The sequence below is a fragment of the Bombina bombina genome, chromosome 4, assembly GCF_027579735.1.
Source record: "Bombina bombina isolate aBomBom1 chromosome 4, aBomBom1.pri, whole genome shotgun sequence".
Taxonomy (NCBI): domain Eukaryota; kingdom Metazoa; phylum Chordata; class Amphibia; order Anura; family Bombinatoridae; genus Bombina; species Bombina bombina.
The window spans coordinates 907290916-907315456 of NC_069502.1; the positions used below are offsets into that span (position 1 = coordinate 907290916).

Genomic DNA, 24541 nt, shown 5'->3' on the forward strand with positions numbered 1-24541 from the left:
AATGTTCGTCTAGAAATGCAAATCTTAGGAACTTGTGATGTTCCCTGTGGATAGGAACATGAAGATATGCATCCTTCAAGTCCACCGTTGGAATGAATTGACCCTCCTGGATCAATGGTAGAATAGTGCGAATAGTCTCCATCTTGAAAGATGGGATTCTGAGAAACTTGTTTAGACTCTTGAGGTCTAGGATTAGCCTGAAAGTTCCCTCCTTTTGGGAACTACGAACAGATTGGAATAAAAACCTTCTCCTTGTTCCTGAGTAGGAACTGGAACAATTACTCCCATGGAGGAGAGGTCTCTTACACAACATAAGAACGCCTCTCTTTTTATCTGGTTTGCAGATAACCTTAAAAGGAGAAACCTTCCCCGAAGAGGAAAAGCTTTGAACTCCAGTCTGTATCCCCTGGACACAATCTCTATAGCCCAGGGATCCTGAACTTCCCTTACCCAGACCTGAACGAAAAAAGAAAGTCTGCCCCCGACCAGATCTGGCCCTGGATCGGGGGCAAACCCTTCATGCTGTCTTGGATTCGCCAGCAGGCTTCTTGGATTGTTTCCCCTTGTTCCATGACTGGTTGGGTCTCCAAGTAGGCTTAGACTGGGTAAAGTTTATGTCCAGTCTGGCGGTGGAAACGAAGGAATTACTCTTAAAATTTCGAAAGGAATGAAAATTACTTTGACGTCCCTTTTGCTTGTTTCTCTTATCCTGAGGAAGGAGATGACCCTTACCTCCAAAGATATCGGAAATAATTTCCTTTAGGCCAGGTCCAAACAAGGTCTTTCCCTTGTAAGGAATTGCTAGAAGCTTAGACTTGGAGGACACATCCGTTGACCAGGGTTTTATCCACAAGGCTCTACGGGTCAAGATAGAAAACCCTGACGTCTTTGCAGCTAATTTAGTAATTTGCAAAGAAGCATCGGTAATAAAGACATTAGCTAATTTCAGCGCCTTAATCCTATCTTGGATTTCCTCTAAAGGGGTCTCAGTTCTGAGGGACTCAGACAGAGCGTCAAACCAATAAGCTGCTGCACTAGGAACCGTAGCAATGCATGCAGTAGGCTGTAACAATAACCCCTGATGAATATAAATCCTCTTAAGTAATCCTTCCAACTTCTTGCCCATAGGATCCTTAAAAGCACAGCTATCCTCAATAGGAATAGTCATAAGCTTAGCCAGGGTGGAAACAGCTCCTTCCACCTTAGGGACTATCTGCCAATTTTCCTTTATAGCGTCTGCTACTGGAAACATTTTCTTGAAGACCAGAGATGGAAAAAAAGGAATACCTGGTCTGTCCCATTCCTTAGAAATAATCTCCAAAGTCTTCTTAGGTATTGGAAAAACATCTGAATACGTTTCAAAATATCTATCCATTTTACACAACTTTTCAGGAGCCACTACTACTGTAGAGTCACAATCATCTAAAGTTGTTAAGACGTCACTGAGTAACAGACGGAGGTGTTCTAACTTAAACCTGAAAGAAACCACCTCAGAATCTGAAAAATGTGCTGAACTTCCAGAATCAGAAAGTTCACCCTCAGATAAAGACTCCAAACCCTCTAACTCATGTTCCTGAGAGGGTAAATTAGAAATTGACACAAAGGCATCAGCATCTCTACTGACATCATGGTCACTCCTTCTCTTGCGTCTGCCTTGAAACATAGGAAAGGCAGACAACGTCTCAGAAATAGAAAAAGAAACAACCTTAGCTATGTCCATTAACGAAAAAGTGGGAGCTAAAGTATTAGTACAGGGCACTGCTTGAGCGGGCAAAATGTCTTGGGACATTTGGGGAGACCACTGCGAAACACAATGAATCTCATCTTGAGACCCCTGAGAAGCCTCCACCTTAGAAGAGGATTGCTTATGAAAAATCCTGTCCTTGTAACTCAAGGCCCTCTCAACACATGAAGGACAAAAAGGAATAGGTGGTTCAACCTGAGCATTCAATCACATGGAGCAAATACCAGATTGATCAGCTCCTATGTCCATCTTAATTCACAGAAATAAAATTCAAAATATAAAAACTCTTTTCTTTTTTTTTTCTTTACAAAAAAAAAAAACGATACTGTGTCTTTAACTAAAAAAAACACACTTCCAATGATATAATAATTTGCACTATGAGCAGATAACCTACAACGTTATAAAAAAAAATAACGGTCCTGTGCCTTTAAATTTTAAAACGTTTTACTTTTTTTTGCTTTTTGTCTGCCCGGGTTACAGTAAATACAAACAGAATATATATTCAGACACCTTTACACCTCAGCAGCCTGCTGAGGTGCCTACCTGCCCACCACCACTGACTATCCTCACGCTGCAGCAACAAGGACTCAGATGTCAAATGAGAGCCGTAATAACGATCCGTTTCTGCAAACACAAGCCAATACGTTTGTCTGAATTTCCCTACACCAGACACTCGGTAATAGTGCCCCATGCGACCCCCATTCAGCCTGGTACTTAATCAGGAAGAAGGAAGCGTTCGCAAATAGGCTCCGCCCATCGTGGGCGTCACCTAAAAACGGCTCAATAACGTTATGGAAGCCAAAAAAAGTATTTTAAATAAAGATAAGCAGTCTCCCACACAAACAGCCCCAGTGCCTGTACATGCTGTCACAATAAATAAACCCTTTATTAATGAGGAAAGGGTGTATTGTCCCATAGTTGCACTGCAGTTTGCAAGCTAACAGAGAAGTGCCATAATCATCCTGTCTGACTGAATAAAAAAACGCACTTACCTCAATGCTGCCCGACAGCAGGACAGTCCAGCAGGTGTAAGAGGACCTGTTCTCCCTCCCATAGCCCTGTGGAAGCAGATCAGCCTGAGTTACCATGCGCTTAGGCTATGTATAGTGGGGCAGCAACATCTTAGGAGGCGCAGTGAGAATTATGTCTCACCAGTTCCTAATGCTTTAAAGCCACCAAAATGCCCTACTGAAGAGACTGATCAGGTCTAGGCTACACCCCAGAGCAAAGTAGCACTCTCTGGAACTACTTAAAAATAACAAACTCTTGATTGGAGAATCTTTTCTAACACCTCACTTTGCCATCTCCTATTACTAACACAGGCAAAGAGAATGACTGGGTTGGAGGTGAAAGGAGGGACTATTTAACAGCTTTGCTGTAGGTGCTCTTTGCCACCTCCTGCAGGCAGGAGGAGAATATCCCATAAGTAATGAAGATGATCCGTGGACTCGTCATGTCCTTAAGAGGAAAATTTAAGCTGGGCCCCCACCCTCGTGGACCCGGTCGCAGTTGCTACCTCTGCACCCCCTATAGTTCCGTCCCTGTAAAGTAGTACACCTAAGTATTGAAGTCTGAATTCACAACAAATTGCCTCACTGTTTCACCATGTCTAAGGTTTTATAGTGTGCCTACTTATCAGGGCATTAGTACATGTGGTTAGTTCTGTTGATGTGTTACTAAGATATCTAATTGATAGAATGTTGTGTTTTTTCTTCATGCCCAATTCATAATTAGCTGGTCCTAGATTTATAAAATGTCAGATATATGTTAGGTACAGTAACAGTGTTTTATTCTGATTATTCGTTGCAGATTGGTTATATGAAGTGGATCTGTAACTGTTTCTGCCCACTTTAAACAGATTTGTCTTTTTGTTAGTCTCCTTGTATGATTCTGTATGTTATCAGGGAGTAGAAAGTTAAGATAGAGGATACATTTTCAAACAACTTTCCAATTTACTTCTATTATCAAATTTGCTTTGTACTTGATACCCTTTGTTTAATATGCAGTAATGCATTATTGGGAGCAAGCTAAGCCCTTCCAGTAAGCCAATGGCAAGAGATATATATGTGATGTCACCAATCACCAGCTAGCTCCCAGGAGTGTTGTGTATTGCTGCTCCTGAGCCTATCTAGGTATACTTTTCAACAAAGGATACAAAGAAAACAAAGCAAATGAGATAATAGGAGTAAATTCTAAAGTTCTTTAAAATTGCATGACCTATCTGAATTATGAGAGAAAAAAAAATTAAGTTTACCATTACTTTAAAAGTATAGGAAAAGCAGCCATAAGAAATAATGAACGTGTACTGCCGTTTTTTTCTTTTAATCATAGAAAAGTGAACATTTTATGTAAAATAAACATTATCCCATTAATATTTTAAAATAAGATCAATTTACAATTTTAATATATGTTTAAGCAAACCCAAACTGTTTCCAATAACATGATTTGACTTGTATATACTGTTTAACAGTTAAATACATTTGAATGAATTTAAAAAAAAACATTAAAATATAAAACACATACCATATTTTCTACTGATGCATCATTATTTGCCACACTGGGACTAAAAAAAAAAATTATAGCCAGAGTTAGAATTTATTTGACATAAATGCATAACAAACTGTTTTCACAAAAACAGAATTTATGTTTACCTGATAAATTTCTTTCTCCAACGGTGTGTCCGGTCCACGGCGTCATCCTTACTTGTGGGATATTCTCTTCCCCAACAGGAAATGGCAAAGAGCCCAGCAAAGCTGGTCACATGATCCCTCCTAGGCTCCGCCTACCCCAGTCATTCGACCGACGTTAAGGAGGAATATTTGCATAGGAGAAACCATATGGTACCGTGGTGACTGTAGTTAAAGAAAATAAAATATCAGACCTGATTAAAAAAACCAGGGCGGGCCGTGGACCGGACACACCGTTGGAGAAAGAAATTTATCAGGTAAACATAAATTCTGTTTTCTCCAACATAGGTGTGTCCGGTCCACGGCGTCATCCTTACTTGTGGGAACCAATACCAAAGCTTTAGGACACGGATGAAGGGAGGGAGCAAATCAGGTCACCTAAATGGAAGGCACCACGGCTTGCAAAACCTTTCTCCCAAAAATAGCCTCAGAAGAAGCAAAAGTATCAAACTTGTAAAATTTGGTAAAAGTGTGCAGTGAAGACCAAGTCGCTGCCCTACATATCTGATCAACAGAAGCCTCGTTCTTGAAGGCCCATGTGGAAGCCACAGCCCTAGTGGAATGAGCTGTGATTCTTTCGGGAGGCTGCCGTCCGGCAGTCTCGTAAGCCAATCTGATGATGCCTTTAATCCAAAAAGAGAGAGAGGTAGAAGTTGCTTTTTGACCTCTCCTTTTACCTGAATAAACAACAAACAAGGAAGATGTTTGTCTAAAATCCTTTGTAGCATCTAAATAGAATTTTAGAGCGCGAACAACATCCAAATTGTGCAACAAACGTTCCTTCTTTGAAACTGGTTTTGGACACAGAGAAGGTACGATAATCTCCTGGTTAATGTTTTTGTTAGAAACAACTTTTGGAAGAAAACCAGGTTTAGTACGTAAAACCACCTTATCTGCATGGAACACCAGATAAGGAGGAGAACACTGCAGAGCAGATAATTCTGAGACTCTTCTAGCAGAAGAAATCGCAACTAAAAACAAAACTTTCCAAGATAATAACTTAATATCAACGGAATGTAAGGGTTCAAACGGAACCCCCTGAAGAACTGAAAGAACTAAATTGAGACTCCAAGGAGGAGTCAAAGGTTTGTAAACAGGCTTGATTCTAACCAGAGCCTGAACAAAGGCTTGAACATCTGGCACAGCTGCCAGCTTTTTGTGAAGTAATACCGACAAGGCAGAAATCTGTCCCTTCAGGGAACTAGCAGATAATCCTTTGTCCAATCCTTCTTGAAGGAAGGATAGAATCCTAGGAATCTTAACCTTGTCCCAAGGGAATCCTTTAGATTCACACCAACAGATATATTTTTTCCAAATTTTGTGGTACATCTTTCTAGTCACAGGCTTTCTGGCCTGAACAAGAGTATCGATAACAGAATCTGAGAATCCTCGCTTCGATAAAATCAAGCGTTCAATCTCCAAGCAGTCAGCTGGAGTGAAACCAGATTCGGATGTTCGAACGGACCCTGAACAAGAAGGTCTCGTCTCAAAGGTAGCTTCCAAGGTGGAGCCGATGACATATTCACCAGATCTGCATACCAAGTCCTGCGTGGCCACGCAGGAGCTATCAAGATCACCGACGCCCTCTCCTGCTTGATCCTGGCTATCAGCCTGGGGATGAGAGGAAATGGCGGGAACACATAAGCTAGTTTGAAGGTCCAAGGTGCTACTAGTGCATCCACTAGAGCCGCCTTGGGATCCCTGGATCTGGCCCCGTAGCAAGGAACTTTGAAGTTCTGACGAGAGGCCATCAGATCCATGTCTGGAATGCCCCACAGGTGAGTGACTTGGGCAAAGATTTCCGGATGGAGTTCCCACTCCCCCGGATGCAATGTCTGCCGACTCAGAAAATCCGCTTCCCAATTTTCCACTCCTGGGATGTGGATAGCAGACAGGTGGCAGGAGTGAGACTCCGCCCAAAGAATAATTTTGGTTACTTCTTCCATCGCTAGGGAACTTCTTGTTCCCCCCTGATGGTTGATGTACGCAACAGTCGTCATGTTGTCTGATTGAAACCGTATGAACCTGGTCCTCGCAAGCTGGGGCCAGGCCTGGAGAGCATTGAATATCGCTCTCAGTTCCAGAATATTTATCGGTAGAAGAGATTCTTCCCGAGACCAAAGACCCTGAGCTTTCAGGGATCCCCAGACCGCGCCCCAGCCTATCAGACTGGCGTCGGTCGTGACAATGACCCACTCTGGTCTGTGGAACATCATCCCTTGAGACAGATTGTCCAGGGACAGCCACCAACGGAGTGAGTCTCTGGTCCTCTGATTTACTTGTATCTTCGGAGACAAGTCTGTATAGTCCCCATTCCACTGACTGAGCATGCACAGTTGTAATGGTCTTAGATGAATGCGCGCAAAAGGAACTATGTCCATCGCCGCCACCATCAAACCGATCACTTCCATGCACTGAGCTATGGAAGGAAGAGGAACGGAATGAAGTATCCGACAAGAGTCCAGAAGCTTTGTTTTTCTGGCCTCTGTTAGAAAGATCCTCATTTCTAAGGAGTCTATAATTGTTCCCAAGAAGGGAACCCTTGTTGACGGGGATAGAGAACTCTTTTCCACGTTCACTTTCCAGCCGTGAGATCTGAGAAAGGCCAGGACAATGTCCGTGTGAGCCTTTGCTTGAGGAAGGGACGACGCTTGAATCAGAATGTCGTCCAGGTAAGGTACTACTGCAATGCCCCTTGGTCTTAGCACCGCTAGAAGGGACCCTAGTACCTTTGTGAAAATCCTTGGAGCAGTGGCTAATCCGAAAGGAAGCGCCACGAACTGGTAATGTTTGTCCAGGAATGCAAACCTTAGGAACCGATGATGTTCCTTGTGGATAGGAATATGTAGATACGCATCCTTTAAATCCACCGTGGTCATGAATTGACCTTCCTGGATGGAAGGAAGGATAGTTCGAATGGTTTCCATCTTGAACGATGGGACCTTGAGAAATTTGTTTAAGATCTTGAGATCTAGGATTGGTCTGAACGTTCCCTCTTTTTTGGGAACTATGAACAGATTGGAGTAGAACCCCATCCCTTGTTCTCTTAATGGAACAGGATGAATCACTCCCATTTTTAACAGGTCTTCTACACAATGTAAGAACGCCTGTCTTTTTATGTGGTCTGAAGACAACTGCGACCTGTGGAACCTCCCCCTTGGGGGAAGTCCCTTGAATTCCAGAAGATAACCCTGGGAGACTATTTCTAGCGCCCAAGGATCCAGAACATCTCTTGCCCAAGCCTGAGCGAAGAGAGAGAGTCTGCCCCCCACCAGATCCGGTCCCGGATCGGGGGCCAATATTTCATGCTGTCTTGGTAGCAGTGGCAGGTTTCTTGGCCTGCTTTCCCTTGTTCCAGCCTTGCATTGGTCTCCAAGCTGGCTTGGCCTGAGAAGTATTACCCTCTTGCTTAGAGGACGTAGCACCTTGGGCTGGTCCGTTTTTACGAAAGGGACGAAAATTAGGTCTATTTTTTGCCTTGAAAGGCCGATCCTGAGGAAGGGCGTGGCCCTTACCCCCAGTGATATCAGAGATAATCTCTTTCAAGTCAGGACCAAACAACGTTTTCCCCTTGAAAGGAATGTTTAGTAGCTTGTTCTTGGAAGACGCATCAGCCGACCAAGATTTCAACCAAAGCGCTCTGCGCGCCACAATAGCAAACCCAGAGTTCTTAGCCGCTAACTTAGCCAATTGCAAAGAGGCGTCTAGAGTGAAAGAATTAGCCAATTTGAGAGCATTGATTCTGTCCATAATCTCCTCATAAGGAGGAGAGTCACTATCGAGCACCTTAAGCAGTTCATCAAACCAGAAATATGCGGCAGCAGTGACAGGGACAATGCATGAAATGGGTTGTAGAAGGTAACCCTGCTGAACAAACATCTTTTTAAGCAAACCTTCTAATTTTTTATCCATAGGATCTTTGAAAGCACAACTATCCTCTATTGGAATAGTGGTGCGTTTGTTTAAAGTAGAAACCGCTCCCTCGACCTTGGGGACTGACTGCCATAAGTCCTTTCTGGGGTCGACCATAGGAAACAATTTTTTAAATATGGGGGGAGGGACGAAAGGAATACCGGGCCTTTCCCATTCTTTATTAACAATGTCCGCCACCCGCTTGGGTATAGGAAAAGCTTCTGGGAGCCCCGGCACCTCTAGGAACTTGTCCATTTTACATAGTTTCTCTGGGATGACTAAATTTTCACAATCATCCAGAGTGGATAATACCTCCTTAAGCAAAATGCGGAGATGTTCCAATTTAAATTTAAATGTAATCACATCAGATTCAGCCTGCTGAGAAATGTTCCCTAAATCAGTAATTTCTCCCTCAGACAAAACCTCCCTGGCCCCCTCAGATTGGGTTAGGGGCCCTTCAGAGATATTAATATCAGCGTCGTCATGCTCTTCAGTAACTAAAACAGAGCAGCCACGCTTACGCTGACAAGGGTTCATTTTGGCTAAAATGTTTTTGACAGAATTATCCATTACAGCCGTTAATTGTTGCATAGTAAGGAGTATTGGCGCGCTAGATGTACTAGGGGCCTCCTGAGTGGGCAAGACTCGTGTAGACGAAGGAGGGAATGATGCAGTACCATGCTTACTCCCCTCACTTGAGGAATCATCTTGGGCATCATTGTCATTATCACATAAATCACATTTATTTAAATGAATAGGAATTCTGGCTTCCCCACATTCAGAACACAGTCTATCTGGTAGTTCAGACATGTTAAACAGGCATAAACTTGATCAGAAAGTACAAAAAACGTTTTAAAATAAAACCGTTACTGTCACTTTAAATTTTAAACTGAACACACTTTATTACTGCAATTGCGAAAAAACATGAAGGAATTGTTCAAAATTCACCAAATTTTCACCACAGCGTCTTAAAGCCTTGAAAATATTGCACACCAATTTTGGAAGCTTTAACCCTTAAAATAACGGAACCGGAGCCGTTTTAAGCTTTAAACCCCTTTACAGTCCCTGGTATCTGCTTTGCTGAGACCCAACCAAACCCAAAGGGGAATACGATACCAAATGACGCCTTCAGAAGTCTTTTATAAGTATCAGAGCTCCTCTCACATGCGACTGCATGCCATGCCTCTCAAAAACAAGTGCGCAACACCGGCGCGAAAATGAGACTCTGCCTATGCTTGGGGAAAGCCCCTAAAGAATAAGGTGTCTAAAACAGTGCCTGCCGATATTATTATATCAAAATACCCAGATAAAATGATTCCTCAAGGCTAAATATGTGTTAATAATCAATCGATTTAGCCCAGAAAAAGTCTACAGTTTAAATAAGCCCTTGTGAAGCCCTTATTTACAATCGTAATAAACATGGCTTACCGGATCCCATAGGGAAAATGACAGCTTCCAGCATTACATCGTCTTGTTAGAATGTGTCATACCTCAAGCAGCAAGAGACTGCAAACTGTTCCCCCAACTGAAGTTAATTGCTCTCAACAGTCCTGTGTGGAACAGCCATGGATTTTAGTTACGGTTGCTAAAATCATTTTCCTCATACAAACAGAATTCTTCATCTCTTTTCTGTTTCTGAGTAAATAGTACGTACCAGCACTATTTGAAAATAACAAACTCTTGATTGAATAATGAAAAACTACAGTTAAACACTAAAAAACTCTAAGCCATCTCCGTGGAGATGTTGCCTGTACAACGGCAAAGAGAATGACTGGGGTAGGCGGAGCCTAGGAGGGATCATGTGACCAGCTTTGCTGGGCTCTTTGCCATTTCCTGTTGGGGAAGAGAATATCCCACAAGTAAGGATGACGCCGTGGACCGGACACACCTATGTTGGAGAAATCATGTATATGAAATAATATCTATATAGTATTAACAGAGTCTTCCAGGTAGATATTGAGTTCCGTTGTCACTTTTACTGTTCTGTGATGTTTGAACACAATTGTTGTTAGTGTTTGATGGTCCCTATCATTCCATTTTGTTTTTAGCCCATTAGTTTTCTTCACCAATGAAGAGTTGCCATGTTTTGTGTATGCAGTCATATCTATGGAGATTGTTGCTCTTGAAACATCACACAATTTGGCTGGTATGGTTACAGAAGCTACTGCTAAATGGGCTCCCACAATTTGTCCTCTTTGAAAGTTTGGCAAGTCACTCTTTTCACCGACCGCAGGGGCAGAACTATTAGCGGTGCAGCAGGAGCCACAGCACCGGAGCCAAAAAGCTGGGGGTGACCAAGTCACACTGAGCTATTAATAAACATGGTGGCAATGCAGTCAGGGGTACATTCACTGTGAGTGTGTCTGTGTTTTGTGCAGCAAGTGCAGGCATTAAGCATCAACTGTGCAGTATGATGGAAAGCAGAAGAGGCAGCTCTGTAAGTACTAATATCGAAGTAGGAGTTTGTTTGTTTTTATGTTGCACCGTAGCCCCGCCCACCTATCCATGCTTAGGTCTTTGCAGCGCGCTACAACTTTATTTCTGACATTTAGTCTGTAAACAAAAATTTGTGCAGCACAGCCCTCTGTTCTTTGGGTCCACCACTGACTGGCCACTTGTACTAACGACTCCTGAACACAACTTGTAAAACAGTGACATACAACCCAGAGAATATAGACAAAGAAAAGATAAACAAAAAGACAATCACAACATTTGGCTTTTTTCACTGTAGCTCAGTAGTGGGATTCAGCCTGTTCTCACCCGGTCTTAAGAACTTGTTCCTAAAATTTAGTTTATAGAACATCTTCTTAAAATTTAGAAACTGTATAGTTTCTGTATTATAGAGAAGTTAGAGAACCTGTTGCTAAAACTTTTGAATCCCACCAGAACAAGTTTCTAAAATTTCAGAATCTCACCACTGCTGTACCCTACATGAATAATATTAACAGGAAGGTATAACCCTTGTGCAAACCTCACTGTCTGACAGCTAATCTGAAAATGGAGTTAAACCCTATAACTCAAGGTAAATGCACAAAGGACGAAAGAAATCAGATAAGCGCTAAGGAAGCAGCAGAGAGATCTAATACCAGTGATTATTAAAATACAATAAAATGTATTTATTCATGTACAATTTACAATAATCGCACATAAAAAGTATAAAATAACACAGGTATAATATCAATCCTAATACCACCCAATTTCAACTAAAATTGCTAAGAACTAATCCCAAACGGGAAATGAGTTAAAAATATGTCCAAAGAGAACAATTTGGTTTAACCACCACTCCGTGTAGTTTGCAATAGTTCAGAATAGTTTGGGCATTGAAAAAGCCTCTGCAAAGAAAGCAGCAGGAATAGGTTTGCTTTAAACTGTTGAACAAATAGTGTCTACTGAATGAGTCTCCTCTATGCGTCTGGTTATTACGTCCTTGTGACTGGCAACAACATACCTTACTTCGTGGCAATTGTTTACCAATCTGGAAAATTACCTTGTCCAGACTCCGCGTTGCAGAGGGAGGTCAGGGTAGTTCCCCTACTCAAGCCCGGACTCCGTATTCTCCTGTTAGTTCCGGGTTCTGTGTCACTCTGGGAAGTCACATGTGATCTCTTAACCAATAGGCGCCTTCAAACTGACTGAATTTTACTGAAGTACAAGCCGTTGTTTGAAGGCGTTTGGATACAGTGGATTCCTTAAACAGATATTCTGAGCACTTTTGGATCCTATTTTAAAGACATTTTTTTATTTTTATTATTGTCTTTATGAATTTAAATGTATAATAAATTATCTTTTAATCCTCATACAAACCACACTAGAGCTTTTATAGCGCTTTCCATTCCTTTAAGGATAAGTACATAGTAATCTAAGGTCACTATTGCAAACATTACATGCATTAGAATGCCCTTTTAAGGGGTTGATTTATCAAACTATAGTGGACAGGCGCGTACATATGCGTCCATGTCCGCTGCAGCTCGCCTCTGGCAGATAGAATTCCGCTGGCGGAATTCATCATTGCATAAGAACGCTATTTTGCACGCTTCTGCCACGCCGCCCCCTGCCCGCGCACAGCCAATCACGGGCGGGCAGGAGCTGTCAAATCTCCCTGGTCGGACGAGACCAAGGAGGTTGATATTCTCCACCTAAGAGGTGGAGAAGAGTTTGAAAAGCAGCTGCATGATAAATATGGACTGCAGGTTCTTTTGTGAGAACCTGCAGTCGTATGGGGGTGAAGGAAGGCGAAGCCTTTGATAAATCGACCCCTAAATTATGTTCAAACCAGTGTTCACCAAAGAGACATACTCAAATCCCAAGCTAAGCGAGTATATAAAGTGCTGCTAGTCCCATACAAATTCTTACTAGAATACTACTACTACTTTTTTACTGCGGGATACATAAAATTGTATGTAATACACCGTTATATGATTTTTCAATACATTTGCAATAAAAATAAAACACTATTTGTATTAACATTTACACAAATTATAAATTATTTATTTTGTCCCCTTTTCTTGTAATTCCATTCTGAAATTTTGAGCTTTTCAGTTCCTGTTAGAAATGACAGTTCATGTGACAGCAGACAGAGGCTGGATACACAGTTCATGTGACAGCAGACAGAGGCTGAATACACAGTTCATGTGACAGCAGATAGAGGCTAGACACACAGTTCATGTGACAGCAGAGGCTGGACACACAGTTCATGTGACAGCAGAGGCTGGACACACAGTTCATGTGACAGCAGAGGCTGGACACACAGTTCATGTGACAGCAGAGGCTGGACACACAGTTCATGTGACAGCAGAGACTGGACACACAGTTCATGTGACAGCAGAGGCTGAACACACAGTTCATGTGACAGCAGACAGAGGCTGGACACACAGTTCATGTGACAGCAGACAGAGGCTGGACACAGCTCACGTGACAGCAGACAGAGGCTGGACACACAGTTCATGTGACAGCAGACAGAGGCTGGACACACAGCTCATGTGACAGCAGACAGAGGCTGGACACACAGTTCATGTGACAGCAGACAGAGGCTGGACACACAGTTCATGTGACAGCAGACAGAGGCTGGACACAGAGCTCACGTGACAGCTGACAGAGGCTGGACACACAGTTTATGTGACAGCAGACAGAGGCTGGACACACAGTTCATGTGACAGCAGACAGAGGCTGGACACACAGTTCATGTGACAGTAGAGGCTGGACACACAGTTCATGTGACAGCAGACAGAGGCTGGACACACAGTTCATGTGACAGCAGACAGAGGCTGGACACACAGTTCATGTGACAGCAGACAGAGGCTGGACACACAGTTCATGTGACAGCAGACAGAGGCTGGACACACAGCTCATGTGACAGCAGACAGAGGCTGGACACACAGTTCATGTGACAGCAGACAGAGGCTGGACACACAGTTCATGTGACAGCAGATAGAGGCTGGACACACAGCTCATGTGACAGCTGACAGAGGCTGGACACACAGTTTATGTGACAGCAGACAGAGGCTGGACACACAGTTTATGTGACAGCAGACAGAGGCTGGACACACAGTTCATGTGACAGCAGAGAGAGGCTGGACACACAGTTCATGTGACAGTAGAGGCTGGACACACAGTTCATGTGACAGCAGACAGAGGCTGGACACACAGTTCATGTGACAGCAGACAGAGGCTGGACACACAGTTCATGTGACAGTAGAGGCTGGACACACAGTTCATGTGACAGCAGAGGCTGGACACACAGTTCATGTGACAGCAGAGGCTGGACACACAGTTCATGTGACAGCAGAGGCTGGACACACAGTTCATGTGACAGCAAGCAGAGGCTGGACACACAGTTCATGTGACAGCAGAGGCTGGACACACAGTTCATGTGACAGCAGAGGCTGGACACACAGTTCATGTGACAGCAGACAGAGGCTGGACACACAGTTCATGTGACAGCAGACAGAGGCTGGACACACAGTTCATGTGACAGCAGACAGAGGCTGGACACACAGTTCATGTGACAGCAGACAGAGGCTGGACACACAGTTCATGTGACAGCAGACAGAGGCTAGACACACAGTTCATGTGACAGCAGACAGAGGCTGGACACACAGTTCATGTGACAGCAGACAGAGGCTGGACACACAGTTCATGTAACAGCAGACAGAGGCTGGACACACAGTTCATGTGACAGCAGACAGAGGCTGGACACACAGCTCACGTGACAGCAGACAGAGGCTGGACACACAGCTCACGTGACAGCAGACAGAGGCTGGACACACAGTTCATGTGAAAACAGAGAGGCTAGACATCCAGTTCATGTGAAAACAGAGAGGCTAGACATCCAGTTCATGTGAAAACAGACAAGCTAGACATCCAGTTCATGTGAAAACAGACAGAGGCTGGACACACAATTCATGTGACAGCAGAGGCTGGACACACAGCTCACGTGACAGCAGACAGAGGCTGGACACACAATTCATGTGACAGCAGAGGCTGGACACACAGCTCATGTGACAGCAGACAGAGGCTGGACACACAGCTCACGTGACAGCAGACAGAGGCTGGACACATAATTCATGTGACAGCAGAGGCTGGACACACAGCTCACGTGACAGCAGACAGAGGCTGGACACACAGCTCATGTGACAGCAGACAGAGGCTGGACACACAGCTCATGTGACAGCAGACAGAGGCTGGACACACAGTTCATGTGACAGCAGACAGAGGCTGGACACACAGTTCATGTGACAGCAGACAGAGGCTGGACACACAGTTCATGTGACAGCAGACAGAGGCTGGACACACAGTTCATGTGACAGGAGACAGACTGGACACACAGTTCATGTGACAGCAGACAGACTGGAAACACAGTTCATGTGACAGCAGACAGACTGGACACACAGTTCATGTGAAAACAGACAGGCTAGACATCCAGTTCATGTGAAAACAGAGAGGCTAGACATCCAGTTCATGTGAAAACAGAGAGGCTAGACATCCAGTTCATGTGAAAACAGACAGGCTAGACATCCAGTTCATGTGAAAACAGACAGAGGCTGGACACACAGCTCATATGACAGCAGACAGAGGCTGGACACACAGCTCATGTGACAGCAGACAGAGGCTGGACACACAGCTCATGTGACAGCAGACAGAGGCTGGACACACAGTTCATGTGACAGCAGACAGAGGCTGGACACACAGTTCATGTGACAGCAGACAGAGGCTGGACACACAGCTCATGTGACAGCAGACAGAGGCTGGACACACAGTTCATGTGACAGCAGAGGCTGGACACACAGTTCACGTGACAGCAGAGGCTGGACACACAGTTCACGTGACAGCAGACAGAGGCTGGACACACAGTTCATGTGACAGCAGACAGAGGCTGGACACACAGTTCATGTGACAGCAGACAGAGGCTGGACACACAGCTCATGTGACAGCAGACAGAGGCAGGACACACAGTTCATGTGACAGCAGACAGAGGCTGGACACACAGCTCATGTGACTGCAGACAGAGGCTGGACACACAGTTCATGTGACAGCAGAGGCTGGACACACAGTTCATGTGACAGCAGACAGAGGCTGGACACACAGTTCATGTGACAGCAGACAGAGGCAGGACACACAGTTCATGTGACAGCAGACAGAGGCTGGACACACAGTTCATGTGACAGCAGAGGCTGGACACACAGTTCATGTGACAGCAGAGGCTGGACACACAGTTCATGTGACAGCAGACAGAGGCTGGACACACAGCTCACGTGACAGCAGACAGAGGCTGGACACACAGTTCATGTGACAGCAGACAGAGACTGGACACACAGTTCATGTGACAGCAGACAAAGGCTGGACACACAGTTCATGTGACAGCAGACAGAGGCTGGACACACAGTTCATGTGACAGCAGAGGCTGGACACACAGTTCATGTGACAGCAGAGGCTGGACACACAGTTCATGTGACAGCAGACAGAGGCTGGACACACAGCTCACGTGACAGCAGACAGAGGCTGGACACACAGTTCATGTGACAGCAGACAGAGACTGGACACACAGTTCATGTGACAGCAGACAAAGGCTGGACACACAGTTCATGTGACAGCAGACAGAGGCTGGACACACAGTTCATGTGACAGCAGACAGAGGCTGGACACACAGCTCACGTGACAGCAGACAGAGGCTGGACACACAGTTCATGTGACAGCAGACAGAGGCTGGACACACAGTTCATGTGACAGCAGACAGAGGCTGGACACACAGCTCATGTGACAGCAGACAGAGGCTGGACACACAGTTCACGTGACAGCAGAGGCTGGACACACAGTTCACGTGACAGCAGACAGAGGCTGGACACACAGTTCATGTGACAGCAGACAGAGGCTGGACACACAGTTCATGTGACAGCAGACAGAGGCTGGACACACAGCTCATGTGACAGCAGACAGAGGCAGGACACACAGCTCATGTGACAGCAGACAGACTGGACACACAGTTCATGTGACAGCAGACAGGCTGGACACACAGCTCATGTGACAGCAGACAGAGGCTGGACACACAGTTCATGTGACAGCAGACAGAGGCTGGACACACAGTTCATGTGACAGCAGACAGAGGCTGGACACACAGTTCATGTGACAGCAGACAGAGGCTGGACACACAGTTCATGTGACAGTAGAGGCTGGACACACAGTTCATGTGACAGCAGAGGCTGGACACACAGTTCATGTGACAGCAGACAGAGGCTGGACACACAGTTCATGTGACAGCAGACAGAGGCTGGACACACAGTTCATGTGACAGCAGACAGAGGCTGGACACACAGTTCATGTGACAGCAGACAGAGGCTGGACACACAGTTCATGTGACAGCAGACAGAGGCTGGACACACAGTTCATGTGACAGCAGACAGAGGCTGGACACACAGTTCATGTGACAGCAGACAGAGGCTGGACACACAGTTCATGTGACAGCAGACAGAGGCTGGACACACAGTTCATGTGACAGCAGACAGAGGCTGGACACACAGTTCATGTGACAGCAGACAGAGGCTGGACACACAGTTCATGTGACAGCAGACAGAGGCTGGACACACAGTTCATGTGACAGCAGACAGAGGCTGGACACACAGCTCATGTGACAGCAGACAGAGGCTGGACACACAGTTCACGTGACAGCAGAGGCTGGACACACAGTTCACGTGACAGCAGACAGAGGCTGGACACACAGTTCATGTGACAGCAGACAGAGGCTGGACACACAGTTCATGTGACAGCAGACAGAGGCTGGACACACAGCTCATGTGACAGCAGACAGAGGCTGGACACACAGTTCATGTGACAGCAGACAGAGGCTGGACACACAGCTCATGTGACAGCAGACAGAGGCTGGACACACAGCTCATGTGACAGCAGACAGACTGGACACACAGTTCATGTGACAGCAGACAGGCTGGACACACAGCTCATGTGACAGCAGACAGAGGCTGGACACACAGTTCATGTGACAGCAGACAGAGGCTGGACACACAGTTCATGTGACAGCAGACAGAGGCTGGACACACAGCTCACGTGACAGCAGACAGAGGCTGGGCACACAGTTCATGTGACAGCAGACAGAGGCTGGACACACAGTTCATGTGACAGCAGACAGAGGCTGGACACACAGTTCATGTGACAGCAGACAGAGGCTGGACACACAGTTCATGTGACAGCAGACAGAGGCTGGACACACAGTTCATGTGACAGCAGACAGAGGCTGGACACACAGCTCACGTGACAGCTGACAAAGGCTGGACACACAGTTCATGTGAAAACAGACAGGCTAGACATCCAGTTCATGTGAAAACAGAGAGGCTAGACATCCAGTTCATGTGAAAACAGAGAGGCTAGACATCCAGTTCATGTGAAAACAGACAGGCTAGACATCCAGTTCATGTGAAAACAGACAGGGTAGACATCCAGTTCATGTGAAAACAGACAGGCTAGACATCCAGTTCATGTGAAAACAGACAGGCTAGACATCCAGTTCAAACAGCACCCTTACAAAATATTAACTGGTTTAGTCTCACCTTGTCCTTGTTTCAGTTGGAGGAGAGTTTGTCGCTAGTCTCTCTGAAGAAGCTGGTACCTGAGGCGCAGGTGATGAAAAAGCAGGTGATGAAAAAGCAGGAGCTGGTGTTTCAACAGGTGCAGCTAATGGATCAGCAACCTACAATATAGATAAAGGTAAAATAAACTAAATCTGTGTCTGTTTATCATTATTTTATTATAAACATATCATACTAATCTCTTTTTCTTATGAATTTAAAAATGAAATACAATGTGGAATTCCACATAAAGGAACCAAGTTTTTAGACAGTAGTCTTTTATGACGACAGCATATACATTCTAAAGATTATCTGTAAATAAATACAGTAAACTAACATCCAGCCCTGCCCCCATATATTATGTATAGACTAGTGATCAGAAGTTATGCATCATTAGGTACATAGAACAATATTTACCAATTAATATTTTTTTATGATTTTTTTTAAAGCTCTAACATTTCTTTAAGACAAAGCTGCTCTTTACTGCTGCAAATACGCTACAGTTTAAAATATTGATTATATTGTTTGTAGATAAGCAAACATGATGTGGCGTGGTAAGTTGTATGCATTTTGTAAGTCCGGGAAGTTATATGGTTGCTTTGGGCTCGATTTATCAAGCCCTTCTCCTCCCTTCAACTGCAGGTTCTCACAAGAGAATAATAGAGGACATTCCTAAATTAAAGGGACACTGAACGCAAAAATTTTTCTTTTGTGGTTCAGAAAGAGCATGCAGTTTTAAGCAACTTTCTAATTTACTCCTATTATCAATTTTTCTTCGTTTTCTTGCTATCTTTATTTGAAAAAGAAGGCATCTAAGCTAAGGAGCCAGCCAATTTTTGGTTCAGAATTCTGGACAGCACTTACTTATTTGGTGTGTGAATTTATCCACCAATCATCAAGAACAACCCAGGATGTTCACAGAAAAAAATGGGCCAGCATCTAAACTTACATTCTTGCATTTCAAATAAAGATACCAAGAGAATGAAGAAAATTTGATAATAGGAGTAAATTAGAAAGTTGCTTAAAATTGCATGCTCTATCTGAATCACAAAAGAAAACATTTGGGTTCAGTGTCCCTTTAAGAAGGAGCGGTAATAGAGAGCTACAACTTAAAAAAGAGAGGTGTGGTGGATCCAACACCTAAAAACTCTTCATCCAATAGGCTTAAATAAAGATTATGATCTTAATTTGTTTTTATGAATACATGTAGCTTTTAATAGTAGAGATTTTATTTCTTATTACTACAAAATTGAATAATCTTGCTGAGATTCACTCCCTATTTATAAAAAAAAAAGTTTAACCCCTTAGTGACCAGACCACTTTTCAATTTGTTGACCATCTGGGACCAAGGCTATTTTTGCATTTCTGCGATGTTTGTGTTTAACTGTAATTTTCCTCTTACTCATTTACTGTACCCACACATATTATATACTGTTTTTCTCGCCATTAAATGGACTTTCTAAAGATATGATTATTTTCATCATATCTTATAATTTACTATAAAAAAAAATATAAAATATGAGGAAAAAATGAAAAAAAATGCACTTTTTCTAACTTTGAGCCCCAAAATCTCTTACACATCTACAACCACCATAAAATACCAATGCTAAACAGTTTCTAAATTTTGTCCTGAGTTTATAAATACCCAATGTTTACATGTTCTTTGCTTTTTTTGCAAGTTATAGGGCAATAAGTACAAGTAGCACTTTGCTATTTCAAAACCATGTTTTTTCAAAATTGGCGATAGTTACATTGTAACACCAATATCTGTCATGAATCCCTGAATAACCCTTCAAATGTATATATTTTTTAAAAGAAGACAACCTAAGGTATTAAACTTGGGGTATTTTGACTTTTTTCATGCAACCATTTTACCACCAATCTATGCCAAAGTTTGGGGGGGAAAAAAAAATAATTTGATTTTTTGACAAAATAGCAATTTAAGAATACATTTACTGATAATATTAAGGGTTACTGCCAAATAACACCCTCATATGTCTTCAGCAGCATCTCCTGGGTACAGTGATACCACCCATGTATAGGTGTGTCGGGTTCTCGGGGGGCTAAAAGCTCTTATTTTTAGGGAGCGCATTCCAGTTTTTCAACTTGGAATTTTCACATCGGTCATCATGCACCCATGTCCTATTTGGGACATTTCTGAAGCTGGTCAATGGAATTTACCCCCATCAAACCATATATTTTTGAAAAGTAGACACCCTAGGGTATTACAAATGCTTGTATTTTAACACTTTCCATGCACTAATTCAACCACCAGTCTTTGTCAAACTTTTGGGTAGTCATTATTTTGTGTTATTTTTCACACACATTGTACTTTAGGCATGGATTCTCAGTTCCTGTTATGTGTTACTACCAAAAAAACCCTCAATATGTGTTCAACAACATCTCCTGAGTACAGTGATACCACCCATGTATAGGTGTGTCGGGTTCTCTGGGGGCTAAAAGGCCTTAATTTTAGGAAGCGCATTCCAGTTTTTCAACTTGGAATTTTCACATCGGTCATCATGCACCCATGTCCTATTTGGGACATTTCTGAAGCTGGTCAATGGAATTTACCCCCATCAAACCATATATTTTTGAAAAGTAGACACCCTAGGGTATTTCAAATGCTTGTATTTTAACACTTTCCATGCACTAATTCAACCACCAGTCTTTGTCAAACTTTTGGGTAGTCATTATTTTGTGTTATTTTTCACACACATTGTACTTTAGGCATGGATTCTCAGTTCCTGTTATGTGTTACTACCAAAAAAACCCTCAATATGTGTTCAACAACATCTCCTGAGTACAGTGATACCACCCATGTATAGGTGTGTCGGGTTCTCTGGGGGCTAAAAGGCCTTAATTTTAGGAAGCGCATTCCAGTTTTTCAACTTGGAATTTTCACATCGGTCATCATGCACCCATGTCCTATTTGGGACATTTCTGAAGCTGGTCAATGGAATTTACCCCCATCAAACCATATATTTTTGAAAAGTAGACATCCTAGGGTATTTCAAATGCTTGTATTTTAACACTTTCCATGCACTAATTCAACCACCAGTCTTTGTCAAACTTTTGGGTAGTCATTATTTTGTGTTATTTTTCACACACATTGTACTTTAGGCATGGATTCTCAGTTCCTGTTATGTGTTACTACCAAAAAAAAACCTCAATATGTGTTCAACAACATCTCCTGAGTACAGTGATACCACCCATGTATAGGTGTGTCGGGTTCTCTGGGGGCTAAAAGGCCTTAATTTTAGGAAGCGCATTCCAGTTTTTCAACTTGGAATTTTCACATCGGTCATCATGCACCCATGTCCTATTTGGGACATTTCTGAAGCTGGTCAATGGAATTTACCCCCATCAAACCATATATTTTTGAAAAGTAGACACCCTAGGGTATTTCAAATGCTTGTATTTTAACACTTTCCATGCACTAATTCAACCACCAGTCTTTGTCAAACTTTTGGGTAGTCATTATTTTGTGTTATTTTTCACACACATTGTACTTTAGGCATGGATTCTCAGTTCCTGTTATGTGTTACTACCAAAAAAACCCTCAATATGTGTTCAACAACATCTCCTGAGTACAGTGATACCACCCATGTATAGGTGTGTCGGGTTCTCTGGGGGCTAAAAGGCCTTAATTTTAGGAAGCGCATTCCAGTTTTTCAACTTGGAATTTTCACATCGGTCATCATGCACCCATGTCCTATTTGGGACATTTCTGAAGCTGGTCAATGGAATTTACCCCCATCAAACCATATATTTTTGAAAAGTAGACACCCTAGGGTATTTCAAATGCTTGCATTTTAACACTTTCCATGCACTAATTCAACCACCAGTCTTTGTCAAACTTTTGGGTAGTCATTATTTTGTGTTATTTTTCACACACATTGTATTTTAGGCATGGATTCTCAGTTCCTGTTATGTGTTACTGCCAAAAAGCACCTCAATATGTGTTCAACAACATCTCCTGAGTACAGTGATACCACCCATGTATAGGTGTGTTGGGTTCTCTGGGGGCTAGAAGGCCTTATTTTTAGGAAGCGCATTCCAGTTTTTCAACTTGGAATTTTCACATCGGTCATCATGCACCCATGTCCTATTTGGGACATTTCTGAAGCCGGTCAATGAAATTTACCCCCATAAAACCATATATTTTTGAGAAGTAGACCCCCTAAGGTATTTGAAATGCTGGTATTTTCACACTTTCCATGAACTTATTTAACCACCAGTCTTTGTCAAACTTTTGGGTAGTCATTTTTTTGTGTTATTTTTCACACACATTGTACTTTAGGCATGGATTCCCAGTTCCTGTTATGTGTTACTGCCAAAAAACACCTCAATATGTGTTCAACAACATCTCCTGAGTACAGTGATACCACCCATGTATAGGTGTGTTGGGTTCTATGGGGGCTAGAAGGCCTTATTTTTAGGAAGCGCATTCCATTTTTTACACTTCCCCTTTTCACATCCCATGCACCCATGTTCTATTTAAGACATTTCTGAAGCCGGCCAATGTAATTTACCCCCATAAAACCATATATTTTTGAAAAGTAGACATCCTAGGGTATTTCAAATGCAGGTGTTTTAACACTTTCCATACACTAATTCAACCACTAGTCTTTGTCAAACTATTGGGCATTCATTTCTTTGTGTTATTTTTCACATACATTGTACTTTAGACATGGATTCACAGCTCCTGTTATGTGTTACTACCAAAGAAGACACCAATATGTGGTCACCAACATCTCCTGAGTTCAGTGATACCACCTATGCATAGGTTTGGTGGCTTGTTTGGGCGGTGCAATGCCAAATGTCTGACATGTGTTTGTGATTTTTTTTCACATTTAACATATTTTCTTTGCCTATCGTCTTTTTGGGGGGTCTTTTAACATACCCCAATTTATTTGTTTTCCATAAATGTGATTATATTTAAAAAGTTGACCCCCCAAGGTATTATACATGGAGTGGTTTGATGACTTTGATGCAACCGTTTTAGCCCAAAAAAATTGGAGAAAGTATATGGTGGTAATTTTTCAATTTTCATTGTTACAGACACATTGCTTTTTTACTATGATTTAGGAGAGACTGTTGTAAGTTATTGCAAAAGAATACTTCAGGTTGTTTTCTGCAAGGCACCCTGAGTACACCTATGCCCCCCATGCATAGGTTTGCCAGGATTTTGGGAAGGTTATGTTACATGATTTTAGTTATTAAAAAACAGAATTTATGTTTACCTGATAAATTTCTTTCTCCAACGGTGTGTCCGGTCCACGGCGTCATCCTTACTTGTGGGATATTCTCTTCCCCAACAGGAAATGGCAAAGAGCCCAGCAAAGCTGGTCACATGATCCCTCCTAGGCTCCGCCTACCCCAGTCATTCGACCGACGTTAAGGAGGAATATTTGCATAGGAGAAACCATATGGTACCGTGGTGACTGTAGTTAAAGAAAATAAAATATCAGACCTGATTAAAAAAACCCGGGCGGGCCGTGGACCGGACACACCGTTGGAGAAAGAAATTTATCAGGTAAACATAAATTCTGTTTTCTCCAACATAGGTGTGTCCGGTCCACGGCGTCATCCTTACTTGTGGGAACCAATACCAAAGCTTTAGGACACGGATGAAGGGAGGGAGCAAATCAGGTCACCTAAATGGAAGGCACCACGGCTTGCAAAACCTTTCTCCCAAAAATAGCCTCAGAAGAAGCAAAAGTATCAAACTTGTAAAATTTGGTAAAAGTGTGCAGTGAAGACCAAGTCGCTGCCCTACATATCTGATCAACAGAAGCCTCGTTCTTGAAGGCCCATGTGGAAGCCACAGCCCTAGTGGAATGAGCTGTGATTCTTTCGGGAGGCTGCCGTCCGGCAGTCTCGTAAGCCAATCTGATGATGCTTTTAATCCAAAAAGAGAGAGAGGTAGAAGTTGCTTTTTGACCTCTCCTTTTACCTGAATAAACAACAAACAAGGAAGATGTTTGTCTAAAATCCTTTGTAGCATCTAAATAGAATTTTAGAGCGCGAACAACATCCAAATTGTGCAACAAACGTTCCTTCTTTGAAACTGGTTTTGGACACAGAGAAGGTACGATAATCTCCTGGTTAATGTTTTTGTT

The 24541-nt window shown here is 43.1% G+C and overlaps 1 protein-coding gene across 1 annotated transcript in view; it reads right to left on the reverse strand.

Moving 5' to 3' along the window:
* The window catches only part of EIF2AK2 (eukaryotic translation initiation factor 2 alpha kinase 2), a 517665-nt gene extending 498894 nt beyond the window's left edge, over positions 1–18771 (reverse strand). The window contains exons 1-3 of the mRNA XM_053712508.1: positions 18754–18771; positions 18399–18538; positions 4268–4307 (exon numbers count right to left, since the gene is read on the reverse strand). Coding sequence (XP_053568483.1) covers positions 4268–4307; positions 18399–18538; positions 18754–18771 — 198 coding nt within the window. The remainder of the gene's footprint in view (positions 1–4267; positions 4308–18398; positions 18539–18753) is intronic.
* Positions 18772–24541: the final 5770 nt, after the last annotated feature.